This window comes from Phoca vitulina, unplaced genomic scaffold, assembly GCF_004348235.1.
Source record: "Phoca vitulina isolate PV1807 unplaced genomic scaffold, GSC_HSeal_1.0 scaffold89, whole genome shotgun sequence".
Taxonomy (NCBI): domain Eukaryota; kingdom Metazoa; phylum Chordata; class Mammalia; order Carnivora; family Phocidae; genus Phoca; species Phoca vitulina.
The window spans coordinates 1855322-1875296 of NW_022589792.1; the positions used below are offsets into that span (position 1 = coordinate 1855322).

At 57.0% G+C, this 19975-nt stretch overlaps 3 protein-coding genes across 7 annotated transcripts; 2 read left to right on the plus strand and 1 right to left on the minus strand.

Moving 5' to 3' along the window:
• Positions 1-821: 821 nt before the first annotated feature.
• Positions 822-3212, minus strand: TMEM205 (transmembrane protein 205). 2 transcript variants are annotated; one of them, XM_032396160.1, is made up of 4 exons: positions 3149-3212; positions 2478-2586; positions 2208-2371; positions 822-1188 (listed from the first exon to the last, which is right to left on the minus strand). In XM_032396160.1, the coding sequence occupies exons 2-4, from the start codon at positions 2575-2577 to the stop codon at positions 883-885; spliced, it is 570 nt and encodes a 189-aa protein (XP_032252051.1). In that variant the 5' UTR covers positions 2578-2586; positions 3149-3212; the 3' UTR covers positions 822-882. The 2 variants fall into 2 exon arrangements, with proteins under 2 accessions (XP_032252051.1, XP_032252052.1); XM_032396161.1 differs by lacking the exon at positions 3149-3212 and adding an exon at positions 3050-3142.
• Positions 3213-3463: 251 nt separating this feature from the next.
• On the plus strand, positions 3464-10247 carry CCDC159 (coiled-coil domain containing 159). Its single transcript, XM_032396166.1, has 11 exons — positions 3464-3560; positions 6508-6541; positions 6841-6929; positions 7007-7088; positions 7280-7475; positions 8107-8174; positions 8251-8327; positions 8681-8802; positions 9035-9114; positions 9455-9562; positions 9734-10247. The coding sequence occupies exons 1-11, from the start codon at positions 3474-3476 to the stop codon at positions 9736-9738; spliced, it is 948 nt and encodes a 315-aa protein (XP_032252057.1). The 5' UTR covers positions 3464-3473; the 3' UTR covers positions 9739-10247.
• Positions 10248-10382: 135 nt separating this feature from the next.
• Positions 10383-18575, plus strand: PLPPR2 (phospholipid phosphatase related 2). 4 transcript variants are annotated; one of them, XM_032396164.1, is made up of 9 exons: positions 10383-10470; positions 12677-12756; positions 13462-13650; positions 13762-13897; positions 14707-14978; positions 15912-16088; positions 16672-16794; positions 17093-17144; positions 17278-18575. In XM_032396164.1, the coding sequence occupies exons 2-9, from the start codon at positions 12691-12693 to the stop codon at positions 17619-17621; spliced, it is 1359 nt and encodes a 452-aa protein (XP_032252055.1). In that variant the 5' UTR covers positions 10383-10470; positions 12677-12690; the 3' UTR covers positions 17622-18575. The 4 variants fall into 4 exon arrangements, with proteins under 4 accessions (XP_032252055.1, XP_032252053.1, XP_032252056.1 ...); XM_032396162.1 differs by lacking the exon at positions 10383-10470 and adding an exon at positions 11806-11894; XM_032396165.1 differs by lacking the exon at positions 10383-10470 and adding an exon at positions 11806-11894 and having other exon boundaries at positions 16672-16778; positions 17278-17403.
• The last annotated feature ends 1400 nt before the right edge of the window (positions 18576-19975 follow it).

The window sequence follows — 19975 nt, forward strand, 5'->3', positions numbered from 1 at the left end:
GCTCCCTCACTTTCTAGCTCGGTTTAACTTTGGACGTGTTACTGAACCTCGCGGGCCTGTTGCGCCCATCGTCCAGGGGTCCATAACAAGAATCCCTGCCTCACAGGGCTGTGTGAGGGCTCTGATCTGAGCTAGTGTCTCGAGAAAGTGCGATGCCTGACCCTAAAGTGGGCTCGTCCCTGCGAAATACTCTGAAGGGCCCTGAGAATCAAACCTTTTCCACATAAGGAAATGGGAGCCTCTGAGAAGGGTACCTCTGTGCCTGAGGCCACACAATGAGGAAATGTGGCATCCGGGCTCAGGTGAGGCCCCAGAATTTTCAAGCCATGAGAAGATCTGCAAGCCTTGCTGGAGTCAAATCCCAGCAACTACATCTGAAGCCACCTGCTGAACTTCTCTGAGTCCCCATTGCTTCGTGGGAACGATGATAGCTCCCACCAAGGGCCACGTGGATGAAGGAAAAATGTAGCTAATCATGCACTGCCTTGTACACATCTCTTTGCAAGTGACTCTCTTCACATGTCCTTGGCCAAAGCTAGTCATGGGGCCATCCCCAATGTCGATGGGTTGGGAAATCTGATTGTCCCCTGGGGCTCAGAGTCAGCTATTGTTACAATAATACACGGTATGTGCGATGGTTAGTACCACGCCTTGCACACAGCAGGTGCTCAATAAATGAGCACCATTAGAGGAAGAGCTTCAGGCCAGTTAATAGCTAACACTCGAAATCCAGCCACATGAATGTGGTAATGAAGGCCCTCAGCTCTACCTTTGCCCACCCCTCTGCCTGCTTTCCAGTTGGAGAAAAATGACAGCAGGCATTTTCAAAGAAGTGTTTTATTAACATTTGGGGTCTCAGCAGGGCCAGAGCGGAAGTGGGTGCTAGAGGCTCCTGAGACCCAGGGCCAGGCCTGCAAGGCAGAGCCCATTGCTCAGGAGGCAGCCCAGATTGCAAATGGAGGACAGACCATGGTAGCGGAAAAAGGTCTGGCGGAGGACACTGTACTTGGGGTCCTGCTCTCGCAGCTGGCGGTAGGGGTCGGGGCCCTGGTGGCTTCCAGGCACCTCCCCGCCCAGACCCCGCTCCTTCTCCACCCTGTGCAGGGCCCACATGGCAGCTGTGGTGCGGGGCTCCAGCCAGCGGGCGTTGATGGTGGACAGCGTGAAGCTCAGAAGCAGTAGGCCGAGCTGGTAGGGTGGTGGAAGGAGGACAAGCTGAGTCACGCCTGGGCGGCGGGAGGGCTCCTAGGGAGGGTCCTCCTGCATCCTCAAAGCCCAGAGCGGGGTGGAAGACTGCATTTGGTCAAAGCTAGGCCTCCCTGTCCTTCCCAAACCCCATCTGGAGGCCCCAAACAGAGCTCCAGCTTTCATACCCTGAAACCAGCAGCTCCCAAGGAAAGGCTCCATCACCATCTCCTCTGTTCACCTCCCCCCACCCCCAAAAAACCCTGAGCCTCTCCTCCTCTGATACCCAGACTGGAATTTCCACAACGCAGCCTTGTCTCCTCCCCCGCCCCACCCCGCTCCCCAGAAGTGGGGGTATCTCTGGGCAGAACCTCTCTTTCCCAAATTGGGACGAAGAACCATAACTGTTCCCCCAAAAGAGAGCCTAAGACAGGGCCCATCTCCTCTGTGGTCCCTGCCCAGACTCCAGAAGCTGAGATTGGGTCCACAGGGAGTGAACAGAAAGTCCTTGAAGTTCTAGTTACCCAAAATCCTCTCCTGTATCTTTGGGATTATTCTTGAAACCCTTGTCAGGCCTTACCTGCCCACATCTGAGGAACATAATGGGGGCAGGGGGAGGGCAGGATAGAGAAATATGAGATGCAGAGATGGTTCCCTTCCTCGTGGGTGGGAAAATGTGTGGATGGGAGTGGGGGACTGTAAATTCCCAGTCAGGCTGGTTTTTAAACAATGAGCTGGGGTCACTACCCCAACCCAGCTGAGTCACCACAACTTGGCAGCAGGCCCAGCCAGGGGAAAGAGAGGGAGCAGGAGCCAGCAGGGAGACACTGAGGGATAGATAGGGCTGCTAGGGATGGTTGTGCAGGCTGTGCACTGCTCAAGGGTATTCAGAGCCCAGCTTCGTATCCACCAGGAAGGTGCAGTTGCTTGTTTGTTTTAATTCTCCGAAGGTGTAGCCATAGGTGCTCAGTGGGGTCCTGGGAACGAGTCTCCAGAGGACAGTGGAACCCAAGCCCGCATACCTGGCTGGCCTCCCAGAATGTGAGCTGAGCCCAGGCATGTTGTGGAGCCAAGATGCAGAGGTTGATGAAAGCACAGCCCATGGAGATGTGAAAGTAGAAAGGGAAGAGTTTGCTCTGCACGAAGCCGAAGGTATGTCGGGGAAGGCTTCGGAAAAGCAGGAAGCCTGTGGGGTACAGGGGACCATACGCCTGTTAGGACACTTCCAGGCCCCCCCTCTCATTCTTGTCTCCGCCCTGGGTACCCATGATGTCCAGGTGGAGGGTCCCTACCTGAGATGAAGGTCACCCACATTTGCATGCCCCAGGCCCCCGACAAGACCAGTAGATGGACCATCTTAGTCAGGCCTCCTGGATTCCCACCTTCCTCCATCTTGCAGGCCTGGGAAAGAGGCACCGGGAGTTTCAGAGTTTTACCTTTGCCCCATGGTCTTCAGCCTGTGAGCCTGCTCAAGGCCAGGATCACGGCCAACCCAGGGGAGAGAGATCAAGGGATACCAGCCCGGGAATGCGGGTGGGGGAAGACCCAGAACAATCCTGAGACAACCTCCAGCCCCATCTCTCCAAATGTCAGCCCTCAAGATCTCAGGCTCTCTGGACCCCAGCATCCACGCTGCCTCCGAGACCTGAAAATTTCAATTAGCCCCAGCAGCTCAAACTCGCAGCCCTGGGTATTCAGATATCCCCCCAGTGACTCCCAAAAATTAGCCGAGGACCTAATTCTAACAGTAAAGACCCCTGCTCTCATCTCAGGATCCCAAATATCACCAGGAAGAACCCCAAAGCGCCCCCGGACACCCCATCTAATCCCGGGAAACCCCAAATCTCATTCTGAGGACACCGACCCTATCACTGCACCCAGACCTCAACCCTCAGCACCCAGGAGTCCGAGAACAGTACTGCCGGGGCCAGATATCGGGGCCCGGGTGGGCTGGGCTCGCTACCTCACTCCTGTGCTCCCAGGTGGCCCGCGGACCTCTTCAGTCACCTCCCAAGAATTCTCCCCGCCTCCCAACTAAACCCGAAGCCAATTGGATCGTAGATCTGCCGCCTTCCGCACCACCCTCTTAGATATTGACTAATCGATGAGCGGAAACCAGCCTGGAATCCCGCCCCCTAGTCTCGCTTTTATCCAATTACACCGCGGCTCCTAAGATCTGCGGACGCAGGAAGGCGCCAATAAGGCCTTCGGCTGCATCGGCGGGGGCGGAGCTAAAATGTCAGCCCCACCCCTCTCTGTGACTCCACCTTCAGTCTTTGCGCGTTTTAATGCGATGGTGTCCCCGCGGGATCAAATTTCAGCGTCACAGCTGGGGACTGGCTTCGCGGTCCTTGAGAGGAGAGCATGAGCAGGTGGTATGTGGTAGGTGGGGGTGGAAGGGGGTCTGGAGCCCGGCGGGCGCAGGATTCTCGCCCCGGGGGGGCGGGGCTCAGGCTAATGACCCCGCCCCCTTCCCCCCAAGAATTCTCCCGGAGACAGCGGGAGAAACAGTTGATGTGGGAGGGGAAGGGGGAAGGTTAAGGGGAAGGGAGGGGGGCTCGACTGGGGACCTACCTACAGTTGGCACTCAGAAATGCATCTTCTCTTTTCCCTTTCAAGCCTCCCAGGGCTCCTTTGGTCCGGTTTCCCAGGTTCTCAGTGTGACGTTCGAGGACAGTGTCCCCACTACTGTATTTCAGGCGATGGCACAGATTAATTTACTTAATCACAACAACCCAGGAAGGTGGATAGTATGGCATCCCATTTTTATAGTTGGGGACACTGAGGCATGGGGAGGTTCGGTAACACTCCAACATCACACAGCCGGGAAGGGGCAGAGCTAGGATTCGAACCCAGGCCACCCAGCTGGAGAGTCCCCTGGCTTAATCATCATGCTGTACTGCCTCTGAAAGTGCGGGCCTCCTGAGACAGTGATTCTGGAAGGGGTAGCCCAGAACATTTCAGGCAGAAGAAAAGCTCCTATATCATAAAACGGGTGTGAAGTGAGTGCTTAGGATGGTTCCTAGCACTCAGTGAGGTGCTCAGAAAATATGAGCTTAAAAAAAGGATTAAGGATTTTTTACAGAGGAAATGTTGAGTAGAGTTTTGAAGGGTGTATAGCCGACTTCCAGGAGGACTGGGCCAGAGGAAGGACACCAGACAGCCCAGCAAGGGCAGAAGAGAAAGCCCTAGAGTGTGGGCTTTCTGGCTGAGTGTGACTCAGGACAAAATGCTCTTCACCTGGAAGTTTTTCCAGACAGACCTGCCCCAGGTCTCCATCTGGGCCAGCTCTGACAACACTGGAATGTTGAACAGTGGGTATGAATGTGAGACCCAGAGCTGAATTTTTCTCCCATTCCCAGCCTCACCTAGCACAGGCCTTCGGCCCCAATTCTGCTAACATTTACTGAATAGATATGCCCTGCCTCTCCTGCTCATACTCCATGGCTCCCACTTACCTTGGGAGCCAGATATAAACTTCCCTGCTTGGCTTTCAATGCCTTGCTTGAGCTGCCCTGCTAACCTCCTCCTGCTTCCTCTTGGACCCTACCTTCAGCCATCCTGAATTTACCAGCACAGAGCATGTGGTTCCACACCTCCAAGCTTTTGTCCATGCTGTTTCCTGCCAGGAATGCCCTTCCATTAGTGCCCAATGTTAAGATCCTTTTTTGCTTTTAGGCTCTTCTGAGGCTTCACTCTCTCCTGTGGGGGTCTTCTGGATTCTTCTCACTACCCAGCCCAATGCCTGGGGCTGGGATCATCTCTCATCCAGGTTCTGCTCCTGCCGTAACTGGGAGGCCCTGTGTTCAGGGCTGAGGCCTCTCTGGGCTATTAGGGAAGGTCTGGGCATGTCAGGACATGGGGGCTGGTCTCAGTGCAGCCCCCTGTTCCCCCTTGTTGAAGCGACCCTCTTCTGGCTGGCCTACCCCAGGATCCTGACTACTCTGTGCCCTGCTACTGCTCATCTCCCTTGCCCTCCAACGGGTGTTTGCCTGCTAACGGGAAGTGTGACAAGTACTGGGGTTTGTTGAGGGGCTTCCCTGGGGCTGGGGAGCTGGGAGGGCTGGAGTGCTCTGGGTTGGTCCTCAGAAAGCCCTCACCCCTTCATTTCCCCAACCCCCCATCCCCCCGCCCCCCGTTCAGTTTCTTCCTCAGACAAGACCTTGGATTATATGATTCACTGGTCCAGGGTCCCAGAGCCAGAGATCGTGGGGCCAGCTGCTTCTGAGAACACAGTGCCGAGGATAGACTGGAGGCTAGAGAGGGACTTGGAGCCTCAGTCATGTGGGTCTTCCATCTTCCCGAACCCAGGCTCAGAGGAGCAGTGTAATGACCAGGACCTTCTGAAGAGGCATCACAACACTGCTAAGGTTACCCCCACCCGGGGAAACCCACACCACAATCTACTGCTGTGGGGCTTAGGGAGGGGGCCTTGGGGGGGGGGGTCTTTCTCAGGAACCTTCACATTGTGTGAGTTCAGCACCCAGAACAGCACCCAACGCTCAGCCAACCCACACCAAAAATGTCTTAAATGAATGGATGAAGGGATGAATGGAGAGGATGTGTGATTGTGTTTCTTTCTTTTTTTTTAAAGATTATTTATTTATTTATTTATTTGACAGAGAGAGACACAGCGAGAGAGGGAACACAAGCAGGGGGAGTGGGGAGAGGGAGAAGCAGACTCCCCATTGAGCAGGGAGCCCCATGCGGGGCTCGATCCCAGGACCCTGGGATCATGACCTGAGCCGAATGACCTGAGCTGAAGGCGTCTAGACACTTAACAACTGAGCCACCAGGCGCCCCTGTGATTGTGTTTCTTAGTGAAGTCTTGTCTGTGATAGTTTCTGGATATGACGGCCTGCGTGTCTGGTTGTGCTTGTGTGTCCGAGTTGGGTGTGAGTGGACGCCCTGAAGGTCTTAAGCACCTGGTGTGTGTGGCTGTGTCTGAGCTTGTGTGGGTGTAGTTATGTTTCAAAGATCGTGTGCGGTTGCGCTTCGGGGCTGTTGGAGCTCCCTGGAGACATTGGCTATGTCGTTTGCCCTTAAGGAGGAGGGCCATTACCTGAGCCCTGGCCAGAGACAGGGCTCTGCAAGGGTGCTTTCGGGGACAGGGGACAAACCACACAAGTATGCTTCTGACCATATGTGGGCTGGTGGGGGAAGGGTGCACACACGCATGGAGGCAGCTTTGCCAGCACTCGGGGTCTGGGACACCCAGCACTCAGCTGACCAACTCATACCCAACCCCCACACAATGGGTTGGGGTGTGCAAAGAGAAGCACAGGGATGAATTTCTACTACCCTCATGTCCCCCTTTCCTAGAAGCCCTTGGAGACCAACTCTTCCAAAGTCAAAGGTGAGAACCCTCCCTCCCGACAAGACTATGTGCGGAAGACCTGCCAGTTCTTACCTCTACCCTCTGCCCTAGCCTGGGAGGAACCACACCACTGCTACCCACTTAGCCCTGTCCCAGCCTCCGCTGAGTCTTGCCCCTGACCTTGTCCCCCACTCCTGCCTCTACCTCAGCCTCAACAGACCCCAGCTCTTTACTTGAGCCCCTGCCCCTTGCCCTCCCCTGAGCTTCTGCTGACCTCTGACCTGACCTTGCCCCTGCCCCCACTCCTAGCCTCGTCTGACCCTTAACTCTGCTCATAGTTAAGTCCACCATGATGATTCCTGACTCCCAGAAGCTCCTGCGCTGCGAACTGGAGTCACTCAAGAGCCAGCTCCAGGCCCAGACCAAGGTGAGGCTCGTCTGCGCCGTCCTCGGAGACCTCTGGCCCTGTTCCCCTGCTCCCCGTCCCTGACCTCTTCCCCGCAGGCTTTCGAGTTCCTAAACCACTCAGTGACCATGCTGGAGAAGGAGAGCTCCCTGCAGCAAATCAAGATCCAACAGCTGGAGGGTGAGGACTGGCCAAGGGTCAGAGTCAGGCTGGAGGCCGGTCCCGTTGGGGTCAGCCGGGTTAGCCCAAGGTGGAAGAAGTGGGGTGACTCTAGGGTCAGGGTCAGGGTCTGGCTAGGGTTGGGGCCAGCCGGATTCGAAGCTGGGCTCAGGTGTGGTTGGGGCTCAGTCATGATCCCATCTCATCTGCAGAGGTTCTGAGTCCTATGAGCCGCCAGACAGAGAAGGAGGGACACAAGTGGGGCGTGGAGCAGGGACGGCAGGAGCTGTATGGGGCCCTAGCTCAAGGCCTGCAGGGACTACAGAGGACCCTGCGTGACAGCGAGGAGGTGCAGAGGGCCCGCACCACTCGCTGCCTGCAGCTGCTGGCCCAGGAGATCCGGGACAGGTGGGCATCACCAGGAGGGCAGCCTGGAAGCTGGGGGAGGGAAGGGAGGGAAGGGAGCGGGAGCCAGAGGTGGGATGTGGGATGAGGCAAATGGGAGAGGCCTGGGTAAGGTGACCTAGGGGCCATGGAAGGTTTGAGGGACAAGATGGGGGGATGAGGAGGCAGTGAGAAGGTGTGGGAAGCTGGGAGGCCAGAAGGCAGGAGGAAGGAAGAGGAAGACAGGAAGCTGGAGATGGGATGGGGAGGGAGGCCAGGAGATCAGGAAACTGGACATGATATGGGAAGCTGGAGGGAGGAGAGATTGAGTGTGGCAGAGGCTGGGGAGTATGGGAGGTCAGAGGGGCAGAAGGTGGGGAGACGGAGGCCAGGCAATGAGAGGCTGAGAGAATGGGAGGCTGGAGGTCAGGAGGAGGGGACAAGGGGCTGGGGGATTGGAGGTGGGGGAGTAGAGGTAGGAAGGGCAAGGTGGGCAGGGAGGTTGGGGGAGGGGACAGATCCTGGGGGGGATGGGAACATGAGAGTTGGAGGAGGCTTGAGGAGGCAGGTGGGCAAATGGGAGGCCAGAAGGCCAGGAAATAGGAGGTCAAAGGCTGAGCAGGGAATGTGGGTCTAGGCTGCACTGTCCCCTCAGCAAGAAGTTCCTGTGGGAGGAGCTGGAGCTGGTGCGGGAGGAGGTGACCTTCATCTATCAGAAGCTCCGTGAGTGCCTGGAGCCCACGGCCAGAAGGGGGGTCCTTCTGCTGCTCTGGCCCCCCTGAGTCCCCTCCCCCCACAGAGGCTCAGGAGGACGAGATCACAGAGAACCTGGTGAACATCCAGAAGATGCAGAAGACACAGGTGAAGTGCCGCAAGGTGAGCAAAGAGGGTGGGACCCTGTGTGAGATCTGGGGACGTGGGAATCTCTGCCGGCCTCCGCCGTCACACTGGGGTCCCCACAGAAGGAGCCAGAAGGACTGGGTTCAAATCTCAGCTCTGCCACTTAACTGCTGGGTGACTGTGGTCTAGTCAGTTGACCTCTCTGGGCCTCAGTGTCCTCATCCGTATAATGGGTATGACACGGTATCCCTACCTGAAGGAGCAGCTGCATGAACTGCATACTAAACACTTTGAGGGCAGCCTGACATATCATCAGTGAAGGGTCACTTTTCACCATTACTGTTATTACCATTGTTGTCTCATACACACTTCCCGCCCCCTGGCCTCAGGTCCTGACCAAGATGAAGCAGCAGGGGTATGAGACATCCAACTGGCCGGAGACTGAGGAGATGCCACCAGGAGGCGGAGGCTCCTGGAGGGATGACCTCCAAAAGGAGCTGAGTGACATATGGTGATGCCCTGCTCCCACTCTAACCTCTGACTCCTGACTTTCATCTGCCTTGCGCTCCCACCAATCAGTTCAAGCAGCGACTACCAGAACCTGGAACCCACCTGAGTCCAGGCCTCCCTCTTCTCCCAGGACGCACCTCTACCCCTGGCCCCTGGTCCCCACCGTGGCCCCCCTGCCCCAGCCCTGACCAATCAGAGCCTCCCAGCGCTCCCAGCCCCCCATCTCCCCGCAGGTCCGCTGTGCACTTGCTGCAGAACTCCTTTGATGGCTTCACCATGTCCTCAGGCCTCCCCAGGGCCTTGAACCTCAGGGGTAAGGGGGGGATGAGGTGCACTCTGGGGTGTGTGTGTGGGGGTCATTCTCCAGTTTCACACATGGAGGTCATGTTCAGAGGCCATATTTGGGGATCACCTCTTTTGGGGCTTCTTCTAGGGTCCCATTAAGGATTTCCATCCTGGGGTCACTCAAGGTCACTGGGATCTTTTTAAAGGATCCGTGGGGTATTCAAGGATCACTGAGGTCATACTTTGGTATCACGTTGGGTCACATTTAAGTGACAAAAGGAACACTGGCCCTTGATCACAATGCCACTCAAGGGTCACATTCAGGGTTTGTGGGTGAAAGGCCAGAATTGCACCTGTCGCTCCCGCAGGCTACAAGGGGCACCAAGGCCTGAGCCCTCTACTCCTCTCCTGGGACTCAGACTCAGACCAGGATCCTTCCCAGCCACCATTCAGCAAGAGCCGCTCCTTCCCATCCGGTACGGAAGCTCCCCTGCTCTACCTGACCCTTCCTCTCCTGGCCTGCCCTCCAGTGCCACAATATGGACCCTCGCAGCTCACAACCTGGGCATCTGCTCCCTGATTTCCAGCCCTGAGGTCCTCTGGGCTAAGCTGGGCCCTGACCGCCCTGACCCACTCTCTCTCCACAGCCTGAGCAGCCGGGACTGCTCTCCCTGAAGACCCCTCCAGAGAGAAAATAAACTAGCCAAGACCCTCTTCCACCTGTGGACTGTTGCTCCTGCTGCTTCCTGTGCCTGAGAATGACCACCCCCACACCCAGTTTACTTTCCAGTGTTGGGGAGGGTGTGGGGAGCCCAGAGGCTGTTCAGGATGTGTAGGCTTAGGATCAGGGGACATTGTGAGGCCAAATGTAATATATAACAAGGTCAGTCTGTTCAGATATGAGTATCCAGACAGGCTCTTTCACACTAGCCACCAGAGCTCCTTTCTGGGGGGCCCTGGCACTCTAGTCTACTGCCCCAAAGGAGAAATTGAGGCACAGGGAGGGAGGGTCGAGGTCCAGGGTCACGCTCTCACCTTGCCCTCCTCTTCCCCTCAGCGCCCCCACCGCCTAGTTCTCCCTCAACCTGCATCCTTCATTCCCTCCCACATTTGTCTTAACCCTCTCGGGCCCCCAAGAGCAACAGAGGCCCCGCCCCGGACCATGCTAATGAGAGGCCGCGAGTCCCCGCCCCACGGGGTTATGCAAATAAAGCACCCGGAGGCCCCGCCCCTCGCCCCTTCGCTGAGCCTGCGCGGCGCTGCCAGGCCGACGGCGTCTCCCATCTCCGTGTCCGCCCGCGGGGCCTGCCGTCCCGTTCGTTCGTCCTGCCGCCCTGGTGACGTCTAAGCGGAGGGGGGCTCCGACCGTGACAGCCTCGACCCGGTGAGGGAGAGGGGCTTGGGCGCTCCCGGCACCCCCTCTCGCGGGCTACCGACCCTCGGTCTGTCTGTCCGGCCAGGGTTCAGCTCCCGAGGGTCGGGTCCCCTGTGGGTCCGGCGCAGGGAGGGGGAGGGGAGGCAGTGAGCTGGGGCTTGAGAACCGGGCTCCGGGAGGGGAGCGTGGAGAGGGGACCCCGGGCCGGAGAAGCCAAGCGGCAGGTGGTGAGGGTGACTGTGATTGTGCGGTTGTCTTTTTGTATCAGTGTGTGGTTGTATAACTGTAATTGTGTGGCTTTGGGGATGCCTGTGTGGTCTGTGTGGTGTATGTGTGACTCTCCTGTGGCTGGCATTGTGTGGCTGGCATCACGGGTGTCACTCTGAGGGTGTGTGTGGCTGTGCTGTTGTGACTGCTCTCACCGACTGTGTGGGGCCGGCTCGGTGGCTGGACGGTTGTGTGCCTATGACTGCCATTGTGTGTTCCTTCTGAGGGTGTGGGGGCCCATTTTTATGTCTCAGTGTGGGGCTGTGATCATGCGCCTTTCTTGTGTGGCTCGGTGTGCAAGTCCGTGTCATGGTCCATGTATGTGCCCTTGCGTGGCCATGTGGCTGAGCTTGTGGATGACATCGTCTTTCCTGTGAGTGTCGGTGTGGATGAGACAGAGACTGTTAATGTGTGTGGCTGTCACTGAGTGCCTGGTAATTGGGGGTGTGACGCCGTGACCGGTTTATGACCCCCAGTGTGTGTGGTGACTCTTTTTGATGTAACTCTCAGTGTGGTGGCAGCCCTGAGGCTATGTCCCTGATGCGGGTGGGGTGAGTGCTTGTGTGGGGCTGTGTGCGGGGCTGTGAAGTGGATGAAGGACCTCCTCTTGTGTCCCTATGACTGTGTGTGCGTGTGGGGGGGGGAGTTGTTTGATCTGCGTGGGTGTCTGTGACAGGCTGTGTGCACACCGGGCCATGGGTGTGAGTGTGCAGTTGTGTGTAGTGGGTGCTGGGCACCTGTCTGAATGAGCAGGCCTGTCTTGTTCACCAGAGGCCAAGTGCCTAGAACCCAGCAGGCACTGGATCCTTGTTGGTGGAATGGACAAGTGCTATACCGTGTGTGTGTGTGGTGTTTGGGCTGGAGGCTGTGGCTGAGTTGTGTATTCTAGGGATGCCAGCATGTGTGATTGTGTCTCTGGAAGGGTGAGGGGCCCTGGCCACATGGGCATCTGAGATCTCTGGTGACCCTCACCCCACATGTCACACTGCAGAGCAAGCTGCGTGGATGGGGCACTGGACCCAGAGTGCCTACCCTCACCTTCCTGGGCCTCAGTTTCCACATCTGTGCAATGGGGTTGACCATCCCTGCCCTGCTGGCCGCCAGGAGCGGCTGTGAGTCTGTGGGTGTGGCGGAGGCCTGTGGGAAGCCATAGGGCCCTTTCACAGGTGAGGTCAGCCTGGGAGAATGGGTCGAGCAGATGTGGCTCTGTTGGCCCCTCAGTGCTGGGGACTGAGGTTAGATTGGGGGGAGAGGGGGCTTGTTGGGAGAAGATAACCCCCTCACGACACAGACAGGCAGACAGGCTGGGAGGAGGGGGAGAGGGGGAGGCAGCTGGGATAGAAGGAGGGCCTGGCCATCAGCCCGAGAATCAGTCAGGCGCAGCCCATGGGGACAGGAGAGAGAGGCCCCTGTGGGCCATGGGGGAAGGGACTCAGAGGAGGAACCTGGTGGGGGTGGGGGACACAGAGCATGGGGTCCATTATAAAGCACATGAGGAAAGAGAATGGGGTCTCCTAAAAACCAGTGGGGGTGAGGACCCTTCTCTGTGGGGGAGGGGTCCCATTAAGCTGGAGAAGTCTCTTCCAAGGGCTATGGGGAGGTGACCTGTATGGTAAGGAGGAGAGACCCCCCTAAAAAGCTTGGGGTCCGAATCTCCTATGTGGACTGTTGGGGGAGAAGACCACTATAGAATCTCTGGGATCCCTGGCAGAGGATGAGCTGGGCTGGTTGTGTCAGGGGAGGCCTCCAATGGGCAGGATCCTGGATATTCAGAGTCATGGCCAGAAGGCTCAGTGGGTGGAGCCAGGGCTCCTTTGTAGTAGTTCTGGGGTCTGGGGCTGGGGGAAGGGGGGGGTCATGGTGTGGCCAGAGACTCTACTCAGGCAGGTGACCAGAGCCTCCCCCTAGGCTCCACCCTGGCCGTCCCATTCCCTCCCCACCTCCACAGGCCCGGTCTTCACCATGGCAGGAGGGAGACCCCAGTCGAAGAGGAGTTTCTCCATCATTCCCTGCTTTGTCTTCGTGGAGGTGAGGAACCCAGTAACTCTCACCCCCCGCCAGTCCACCCCCCCAGACTCGCTCCCAGACCCTCAGTGGGGAGGAGGGGTGTTCAAAAGTGACACTCCCAGAGTTCCAAGCCCACCCTTACCACAGAACTCTGGGTACCTCACATACCCTCTTGAGCTTCAGTTTCCTTGGCTGTCAAATAGGCGTAATCAGAGTCCCTTTCTCCTAGGGCAGTTATGAAGTTAAGATGTATTAATTCACGGAAGAGGTTCAGTATGATGTCCTGCCCCCAGTAACAGTTGTACTTCTGGGAGCTGCTAGAACTTCTACTAGCAGTTTTATCTTTTCCCCTCTTGGTCTATGTCCCTGGCCCCCGCTGACCCCTCTCTCTGGTCTGAGCCCTGGCCCAGTCCTCACTCTCTCTCCCCCATCCTGTCTCCTCTCTCCTTTCCATTCTACTAGTCCCTTCTCTTTCTCTTCTCCTCCTCTGCCCTCCCCTCCCCTCCTGTCTTCTCTTTCTGTTTTTGTCCCTTTGTGTCTCCCAGGCCCCGACCATTCCCAGCTTCTCTCTGTGTCTCCTACCCTTTGTATCTCCCTCAGGCTTGATCTGTCTGTCTCTCCTCCCCATCTTGGTCTCTCTCCATCTCTGTGTCTCTCGGCATGGCCCCAGCTTGGACCTGACCCTGTCTCTTCTCTCTCTGTCTCCCTGCCATGACTGGGTGGCAGTCAGTGCTTCTGGGCATCGTGGTCCTGCTTGCTTACCGCCTGGAGTTCACGGACACCTTCCCCGTACACACCCAGGGGTTCTTCTGCTATGACAGTACCTATGCCAAGCCTTACCCAGGGCCTGAGGCTGCCAGCCGAGTGCCTCCTGCACTGATCTATGCCCTGGTCACTGCTGGGCCCACCCTCACGGTGAGACTGGGGGTAGCCTTGGTCAGACCCAGGCGGCAGGAGGGCCAGGTGGAGGTGGGTGGAGGGTTGGATTTGAAGGCCAGGAAGACCCTGCCTTGATCTTGCCCACAGATCCTGCTGGGGGAGCTGGCGCGTGCCTTTTTCCCCGCGCCACCCTCAGCCATCCCCATCATCGGGGAGAGCACCATCGTGTCTGGGGCCTGCTGCCGTTTCAGCCCCCCACTGCGGAGGCTGGTCCGCTTCCTGGGTGAGTGATGTGGCCAGGGGGTCAGCTATGCAAAGGAGATCTGGGCCAGATTCAGCCATAATCATTTTATGGGGAAGAGAGCCTAGAACTGCCATGATGGTGCCTCATGAGGCGAAGAGGGATATGGCTAAGGCCAGGCACAGCAGAGGTTCTAGGCACAATGGTGGGGCCTAATCCAACCATGGTGGCAACGGTCAGGGCCCCAGATTGCTACGAGGAGAGTCTCAATGCAGAAGAGGGGGACACAGGCCCAGGCCAAACACCAGTCCACCCCCCCCCACCCCAAGCAGGAAGATGAGACCCCACTGTGTGGTTCCAGCCACAGTCGGTGGCCATGGTATAGAAGGGCAGAGCTCATCCAAAATGGTGGTCCCTATGACAGAGGGCTGGAGAGATCTAGCTCTGGCTGACTGTTGAGCCAGGAAAAAAGTGATCAACTCAGTAACAGTGAGTCCAGGGCAGGTGTAAAGCGGCCCAGAAATGCCATCAGGCATGGGCCCAATCCTGATTTCATGCTGTTGAGGTGTCCTAGCCCAACTATTTTGGGGTTCCAGGGGAGGACCCACTCCTGACATGGTAGTAATCCAAGGGGGACAGAAGCAAGAGGCTCAGAGTATCCTCATAGTGGTCCCAAGGGGAGAGAACCTTGGCCCAGCGATAATGGGATATGGCTTTAGGGGGATTCCCAGCTGTGCTTTAATGATGGTCACAGGAACAAGGCGCCCAGATGAGCCATAGGGGCTCACAGGAGGAGGGCCCCTGGGGTATCAGGGGCCCAGCATGAACTCCCTCTCCCACCCCACCCCCAGGGGTCTACTCCTTCGGCCTCTTCACCACCACCATCTTCGCTAATGCGGGGCAGGTGGTGACTGGCAACCCTACGCCGCACTTCCTGTCCGTGTGCCGCCCCAACTACACGGCCCTGGGCTGCCCACCGCCCTCGCCCGACAGGCCAGGACCCGACCGCTTCGTCACCGACCAGGGGGCCTGTGCCGGCAGCCCCAGCCTGGTGGCCGCTGCGCGCCGTGCCTTCCCCTGCAAGGATGCTGCCCTATGCGCCTATGCAGTCACCTACACAGCGGTGAGCCCCAGAATAGAGGCACAAAGATGGGGGGCGGCCAGTGGGCAAGGAGGCCACTCTGGGCTGGAACCTCTGATTCCTTTGCGGGGTAAAGTCACACCCCGGTGCTGGGACACTGTCCCTGGGGTGGCCCCACTCCTCGGCCGGCCGGCCAGAGTTTATTACGGTGTTCTTGACTGCCTCTTTTGGGTCTGGCCACGCCCCCTGGCCCAGGAATGCCACACCCAAAGGAGGCTGTTGGCTCCGCCCCGTGGGACCAAACACTGTTCCTGGAGCACTGCACTCCATTCCCTGGAGCCTAGCCATGTCCCCATGATGCTACAGGTCCCTAAATATTGGCTGGGACACTGGGTGGGTGGGCTTTCAACTCGGGTCTCCTGGAGCCTGGGAGGGAGGACCCCTCCCTTTGTCCTTGCCCTTTCTTAATCTGACCACGTCCCCGACTTGACCCACTGGGACTTCCTCTGTCCCCAGCTTTTCCTTGGTTCCCACCTCCTGTTGCTTTGACTCCTTTATCTAGCGTCCAGGACTAGTTTCTATTCTTGTCAGTGGATCCCTGGGGTTTGGGGATTCCACCTCCTGGAGTTCCCGGACCTGCCCCCTTGGGCCTTGACTCCACCCTCTGGTTCTGAAGCTGTGCGCTAACCTAGCAAGGATCTTTCCCAATCTGTGACTGGTCCTGGGGAGACCTGGGCCCCAGACTCCGTCCACTGCTCTTTGGTGCCCTGGCCACGCCCCCATTCCTGCAAGGGCCCGCTGGGAGTTCACGGCTCCATCCCCGAACTCCTGTCCCCCTTGCTCTGTTGCCTGGAGCCTCCGGCCCCAATGCCATTCCTAGGGATTCTGGCCACGCCCTCTGGCCCGGAAGGCAGTATCCACTTGGGTTCGGCAACTGCGCTGCCATGCGTCCCCTGACTGGTCTGGCTCCCACAGATGTACGTGACTCTCGTGTTCCGCGTGAAGGGCTCCCGCCTGGTCAAACCCTCGCTCTGCCTGGCCCTGCTGTGCCCCGCCTTCCTGGTGGGCGTGGTCCGCGTGGCCGAGTACCGCAACCACTGGTCCGACGTGCTGGCGGGCTTCCTGACAGGCGCAGCCATCGCAACTTTTCTGGTGAGCCACCTTGCCAGCCATTCCAGTATGGGAGACCCTCTATCAGCTCTCTGACCCAAGAAGCTGGACCACACGATACTGAAGGGTGTGGACTCTGTGTGACCTTGGGCGAGTCCCTTACTTTACCCTGCCTGGATGTTCTCATCTGTGAAATGGGATGACAGGACCAGGACCAGGGTAAGTAGAGTGAGGTCCTTGCTTTGAGTGCAGAATTTAAAGGGCCACCAAGACACTCAGTAATCAAGATAAGTAATGTTTTAATGAGATATCTTTAAAAACCAAAATTAATGCAAAAACACATCATGTCCAAAATATCAAAAACTTAAAAGACAGGACCAGATCCTGCCTTTGCACCACTCGGCTTTACTTGCCTCACCCTAGTCACGGCGCTTTGGAATAAATAATAATAGTACCTACCTCTTAGTAAGGTGGAAAGAATGGTGCCTGGCACATAAATGTACTGGAAAAATGTTAACTGAATACCTGAGCCTCAGTTTCCTTATCTGAAAAATGGGGATGGTATTTATGCCATTCTTATATTATTGGCTTCAGGCCTCAACATGCCCCTCTCACTCTGTCCCAGGTCACCTGTGTCGTACACAACTTCCAGAGCCGGCGGCCCTCTGGCCGAAGGCTCTCCCCCTGGGAGGACCTGGGCCAAGCCCCCACCATGGACAGCCCCCTCGAAAAGTTAAGTGTGGCCCAGGTAAGGGGGGCCGGGGTCTGCTCCCGGCTGGAGAGGGTGGTGGGTGGAGGGGGACCAAGGAGGCAGGAAGTCAGGCAAGAGGTGGGGGTCTCCAGACCATGGGGAGGTAGAGGGATTGCTCGTCTCTGTAGACCTTGGTCCTGGGGGACAGTCACACAAAATAGAAGGGTGTGTTATGGTTATGTTGGGTCCTTCTAGTTGTCTTTTCCACTGGCTCTCTGCCTGATGAGCCCCTCATGGCTGTGGCCAGCGGGGCCCAGGGGGCCGCTAGCCCCTTCCTTCTGCCTCTTTGTCTTAGGAACCCGAAGCCTGCAGGCCGCATTCGACACCGGCACGGCTCACCCCATCCAGTGAGTGTCGAGGGAGTGGGGGGAAAACCGGGGGGACTTCCAGGTCACAGTCACTGCCACAGAGGTCTCGCCTATGCTCTCGTGGCCCCCTCCCAAGCTTTCTGATCCCCTGACCTCTGACCCTGACCCCCAGAGTCGCAGAACTGTGCCCGCCGTGGCCACCTGATCCCCAGCTGCGTGTCCTCCAGGGCTCCAGCCATGTGTTCGTCGCCCCGTGTGCCCCGTCCTCGATTGAGGTCTGAGCCGACGCCCCTGCCCCTGCCCCTGCCCCTGCCAGCACCAACCCCCAGCCAGGGCCCCTCACCCTCCTCCCCTGGGCCTGGGGGGCCGGGTGGGGGTGGCGGACGTGGTCGGAAGTTGCTGCTGCCCACGCCCCTGCTTCGGGACCTGTACACCCTTAGCGGACTCTATCCCTCCCCCTTCCACCGGGACAACTTCAGCCCTTACCTGTTTGCCAGCCGTGACCACCTGTTGTGAGGCCCCACCGCCCTCCCAGAATCTGCCAGGTCCCCATTCCTTCCCTGCCACACGTGTGTGTGCGTGTGCCATGTGAGTGCCAAAGCCCTCAGTGCACAAACCAGCCCGGCCTAGGCATTAGAGGCTGGCTGGGAGGACATTTGGGGGGCCCCCTGCCTCTCTTGCCCTCTGGGATACCCAAGTGGGCATAACTGGGAGGTGGGCCCTTGCCCCTAGGATTGCTCTTTTAAGGGCCAAAACCTGACCCCATTGGCCATTGCTCAGCCAATGGGAGCCCCCAGTTCTAAAATTTCTACTTAAAAGGAGTTTACTCCAGCCAATGGGAGCCTCCCCTCATGTCTTTGACATCTCAGGCAAGAGGGTAACTCCAGTTAGTGTTCAGCGTCTGAACAACCAATAGAAGTCCTTGGTTTTCAGAATTTCTAGGATGGGTGGGTATGATTCCAGTCAATGGGGGACCGCCAATGTCTAAGAACGAGCAAGGGAGGAGAGGGAGATGGGGTCATCCCTTGTCATCGGGTCCTCTCTCAGATTCCGGAGAGTCCAGCTAGAGCATGGGGGGCAGGCTCCCCCATGGCAGGGTCCTCTCTCAGCCCCTCCCCCATGTGCAATCTCTCACTCAGTCCCTCCTAACTCCCAATTTACGCAGGGCTTGCCCCAGTTCAGAGGTTTTGGGGTTCAGGGTGCTGTGTCTCCCCTTGTCTGTTCCCAGGTCACCCCAAACCCTCCTGTTATTAGGGCTATGGGATGGGACTTTTTTTTGCCTTGGAATCTGCCCTTGTTCTTTCCAATGCCCCCCATCCCGGGCCCCAGCCTCCTGCAGATGTGCCATCATGGGGGGGCATGAGTGGAGCAGAGAGGTCTCCCCTGCCCCAGGCAGCCAAAGGCAGTGGGCAGAGGAGACACTGCCCCCCTTTCCTGCCCCCTCCTTATCTTTAATAAAGACCTGTTTGTAACAGAAGTTTGGCCACCTGCCTTCCTCCTCCCCCAGGTGTTGGGGTGTGGAAGAATTTAATCATTGGTATGTGCGTTTATTGTCACAGTGGATCTGAGAGTGATTATGGAAAAGCAGTGTGGGGTCATTGAGCCAGCAACTTGGATTTAAATCCTGGCTCAGCATTTCCTGGTTGCATGACCTCAGGAAAGTTAACCTCTCTGTTCTATTGTTTCTTCAGTCCCACAAGCTACATGTAAGGCACACAAACACATGGTGAGGGGCCTCACATGACTCCTCCAGACAGCTAGCCTGTTTCTGACTATGGCCAGGGTGCAGAGGACACAGGGAATAGGACGAGGGCACTAGGAACCTCCATGCCAACCCCCTGGCTGCGTTGATGGGGGCAAGGGTTCTGATTGACATTGTGCTGAGACCCAACCCTTGAGGACCCAGTGGAAACCAGGATAGGAAGGGCATGGAGGCACAGACCTCCCCACAGCCCACTGTGGCTCTGAATGGCTTCAGACAGGCCATTCGGGGCATGGAGTCATTCAGGAACCAGCGAAGGGTTATCTGCTCCCCCCCTTCTATTCATTCATTCATTCATTCATTCATTCAACAAACACTGTGGATCACCTACTGTGTGCCAGGTGCTGTGTAGTAGGCACAGGGGCTGTAGCAGTGAACAGGTCGGACACAAATCTCTGCCTCAGGGAGCTAACATTCTAATATGTGAGAGACAGACAACAAGATAAATAAGCTAGATACAGAGTCACAATGCCAAATTCCAAAAAGGTCTGAAAACCAAAATTTTTTCATAACCCACTTGTGGCAAAACCTGACCTTTACTGACATAAGGTTATTATACCTTTTATTTATTGAACTTGATGTAAATATTCTTATGTTTCATTGCAGATAAAGGAAAGTGTTTGATTTTGAGATGTTATCCCAGGCCCCACTAGGGATGTTATGCAATACATAGTATTATACCATAGTACTTTTAAAAAATCTGAAAAGTTCTGAATTCCAAACTCTAGGATCAAGGGTTTAGGTCAGGGTTTGGGATCTCTGATATATTAGATATTTGATAAGTGATAGGAGAAAATTAAAGCTAGAGAAGACAATGGGACAACTTTAGGATGGGGACACGGTTTGCAATTTAAAGAGGCATGAAGGAGGGAGGAGAGAGCCATGTAAATATGGCAGGGGGGAAGGAACGGTCGAGGCAGAGGGAAGAGCAAGCACGAAAGCCCTGAGGTGGGAACCAGCCCGCTGTGTTCAGGGAACAGTGAGGAGGCCTGTGTGGCTCAGGTGAGCCAGGGAAGAGGCAGATAGAGGGAGAGGAGGTGGCGTAGGTGGTGGGGCTGATTGTGGGCCATGGGAAATGATATGGGAGCATGAGAGGGCTTAAGGCAGA

Excerpts from the sequence above, each read along its gene's own strand:
- TMEM205 (XM_032396160.1), bottom strand. The coding sequence starts at position 2,577 with ATGGAGGAAGGTGGGAATCCAGGAGGCCTGACTAAGATGGTCCATCTA. Across the intron at positions 2,372-2,477 it reads GTGGGTGACCTTCATCTCAG|GCTTCCTGCTTTTCCGAAGC; the intron begins GTAGGGACCCTC and ends TGTACCCCACAG. Across the intron at positions 1,189-2,207 it reads CATTCTGGGAGGCCAGCCAG|CTCGGCCTACTGCTTCTGAG; the intron begins GTATGCGGGCTT and ends CCACCCTACCAG.
- CCDC159 (XM_032396166.1), top strand. The coding sequence starts at position 3,474 with ATGCGATGGTGTCCCCGCGGGATCAAATTTCAGCGTCACAGCTGGGGA. Across the intron at positions 8,175-8,250 it reads CTTCATCTATCAGAAGCTCC|AGGCTCAGGAGGACGAGATC; the intron begins GTGAGTGCCTGG and ends CTCCCCCCACAG. Across the intron at positions 9,115-9,454 it reads CAGGGCCTTGAACCTCAGGG|GCTACAAGGGGCACCAAGGC; the intron begins GTAAGGGGGGGA and ends TCGCTCCCGCAG.
- PLPPR2 (XM_032396164.1), top strand. The coding sequence starts at position 12,691 with ATGGCAGGAGGGAGACCCCAGTCGAAGAGGAGTTTCTCCATCATTCCC. Across the intron at positions 12,757-13,461 it reads CCTGCTTTGTCTTCGTGGAG|TCAGTGCTTCTGGGCATCGT; the intron begins GTGAGGAACCCA and ends ACTGGGTGGCAG. Across the intron at positions 16,795-17,092 it reads AAAAGTTAAGTGTGGCCCAG|GAACCCGAAGCCTGCAGGCC; the intron begins GTAAGGGGGGCC and ends TCTTTGTCTTAG.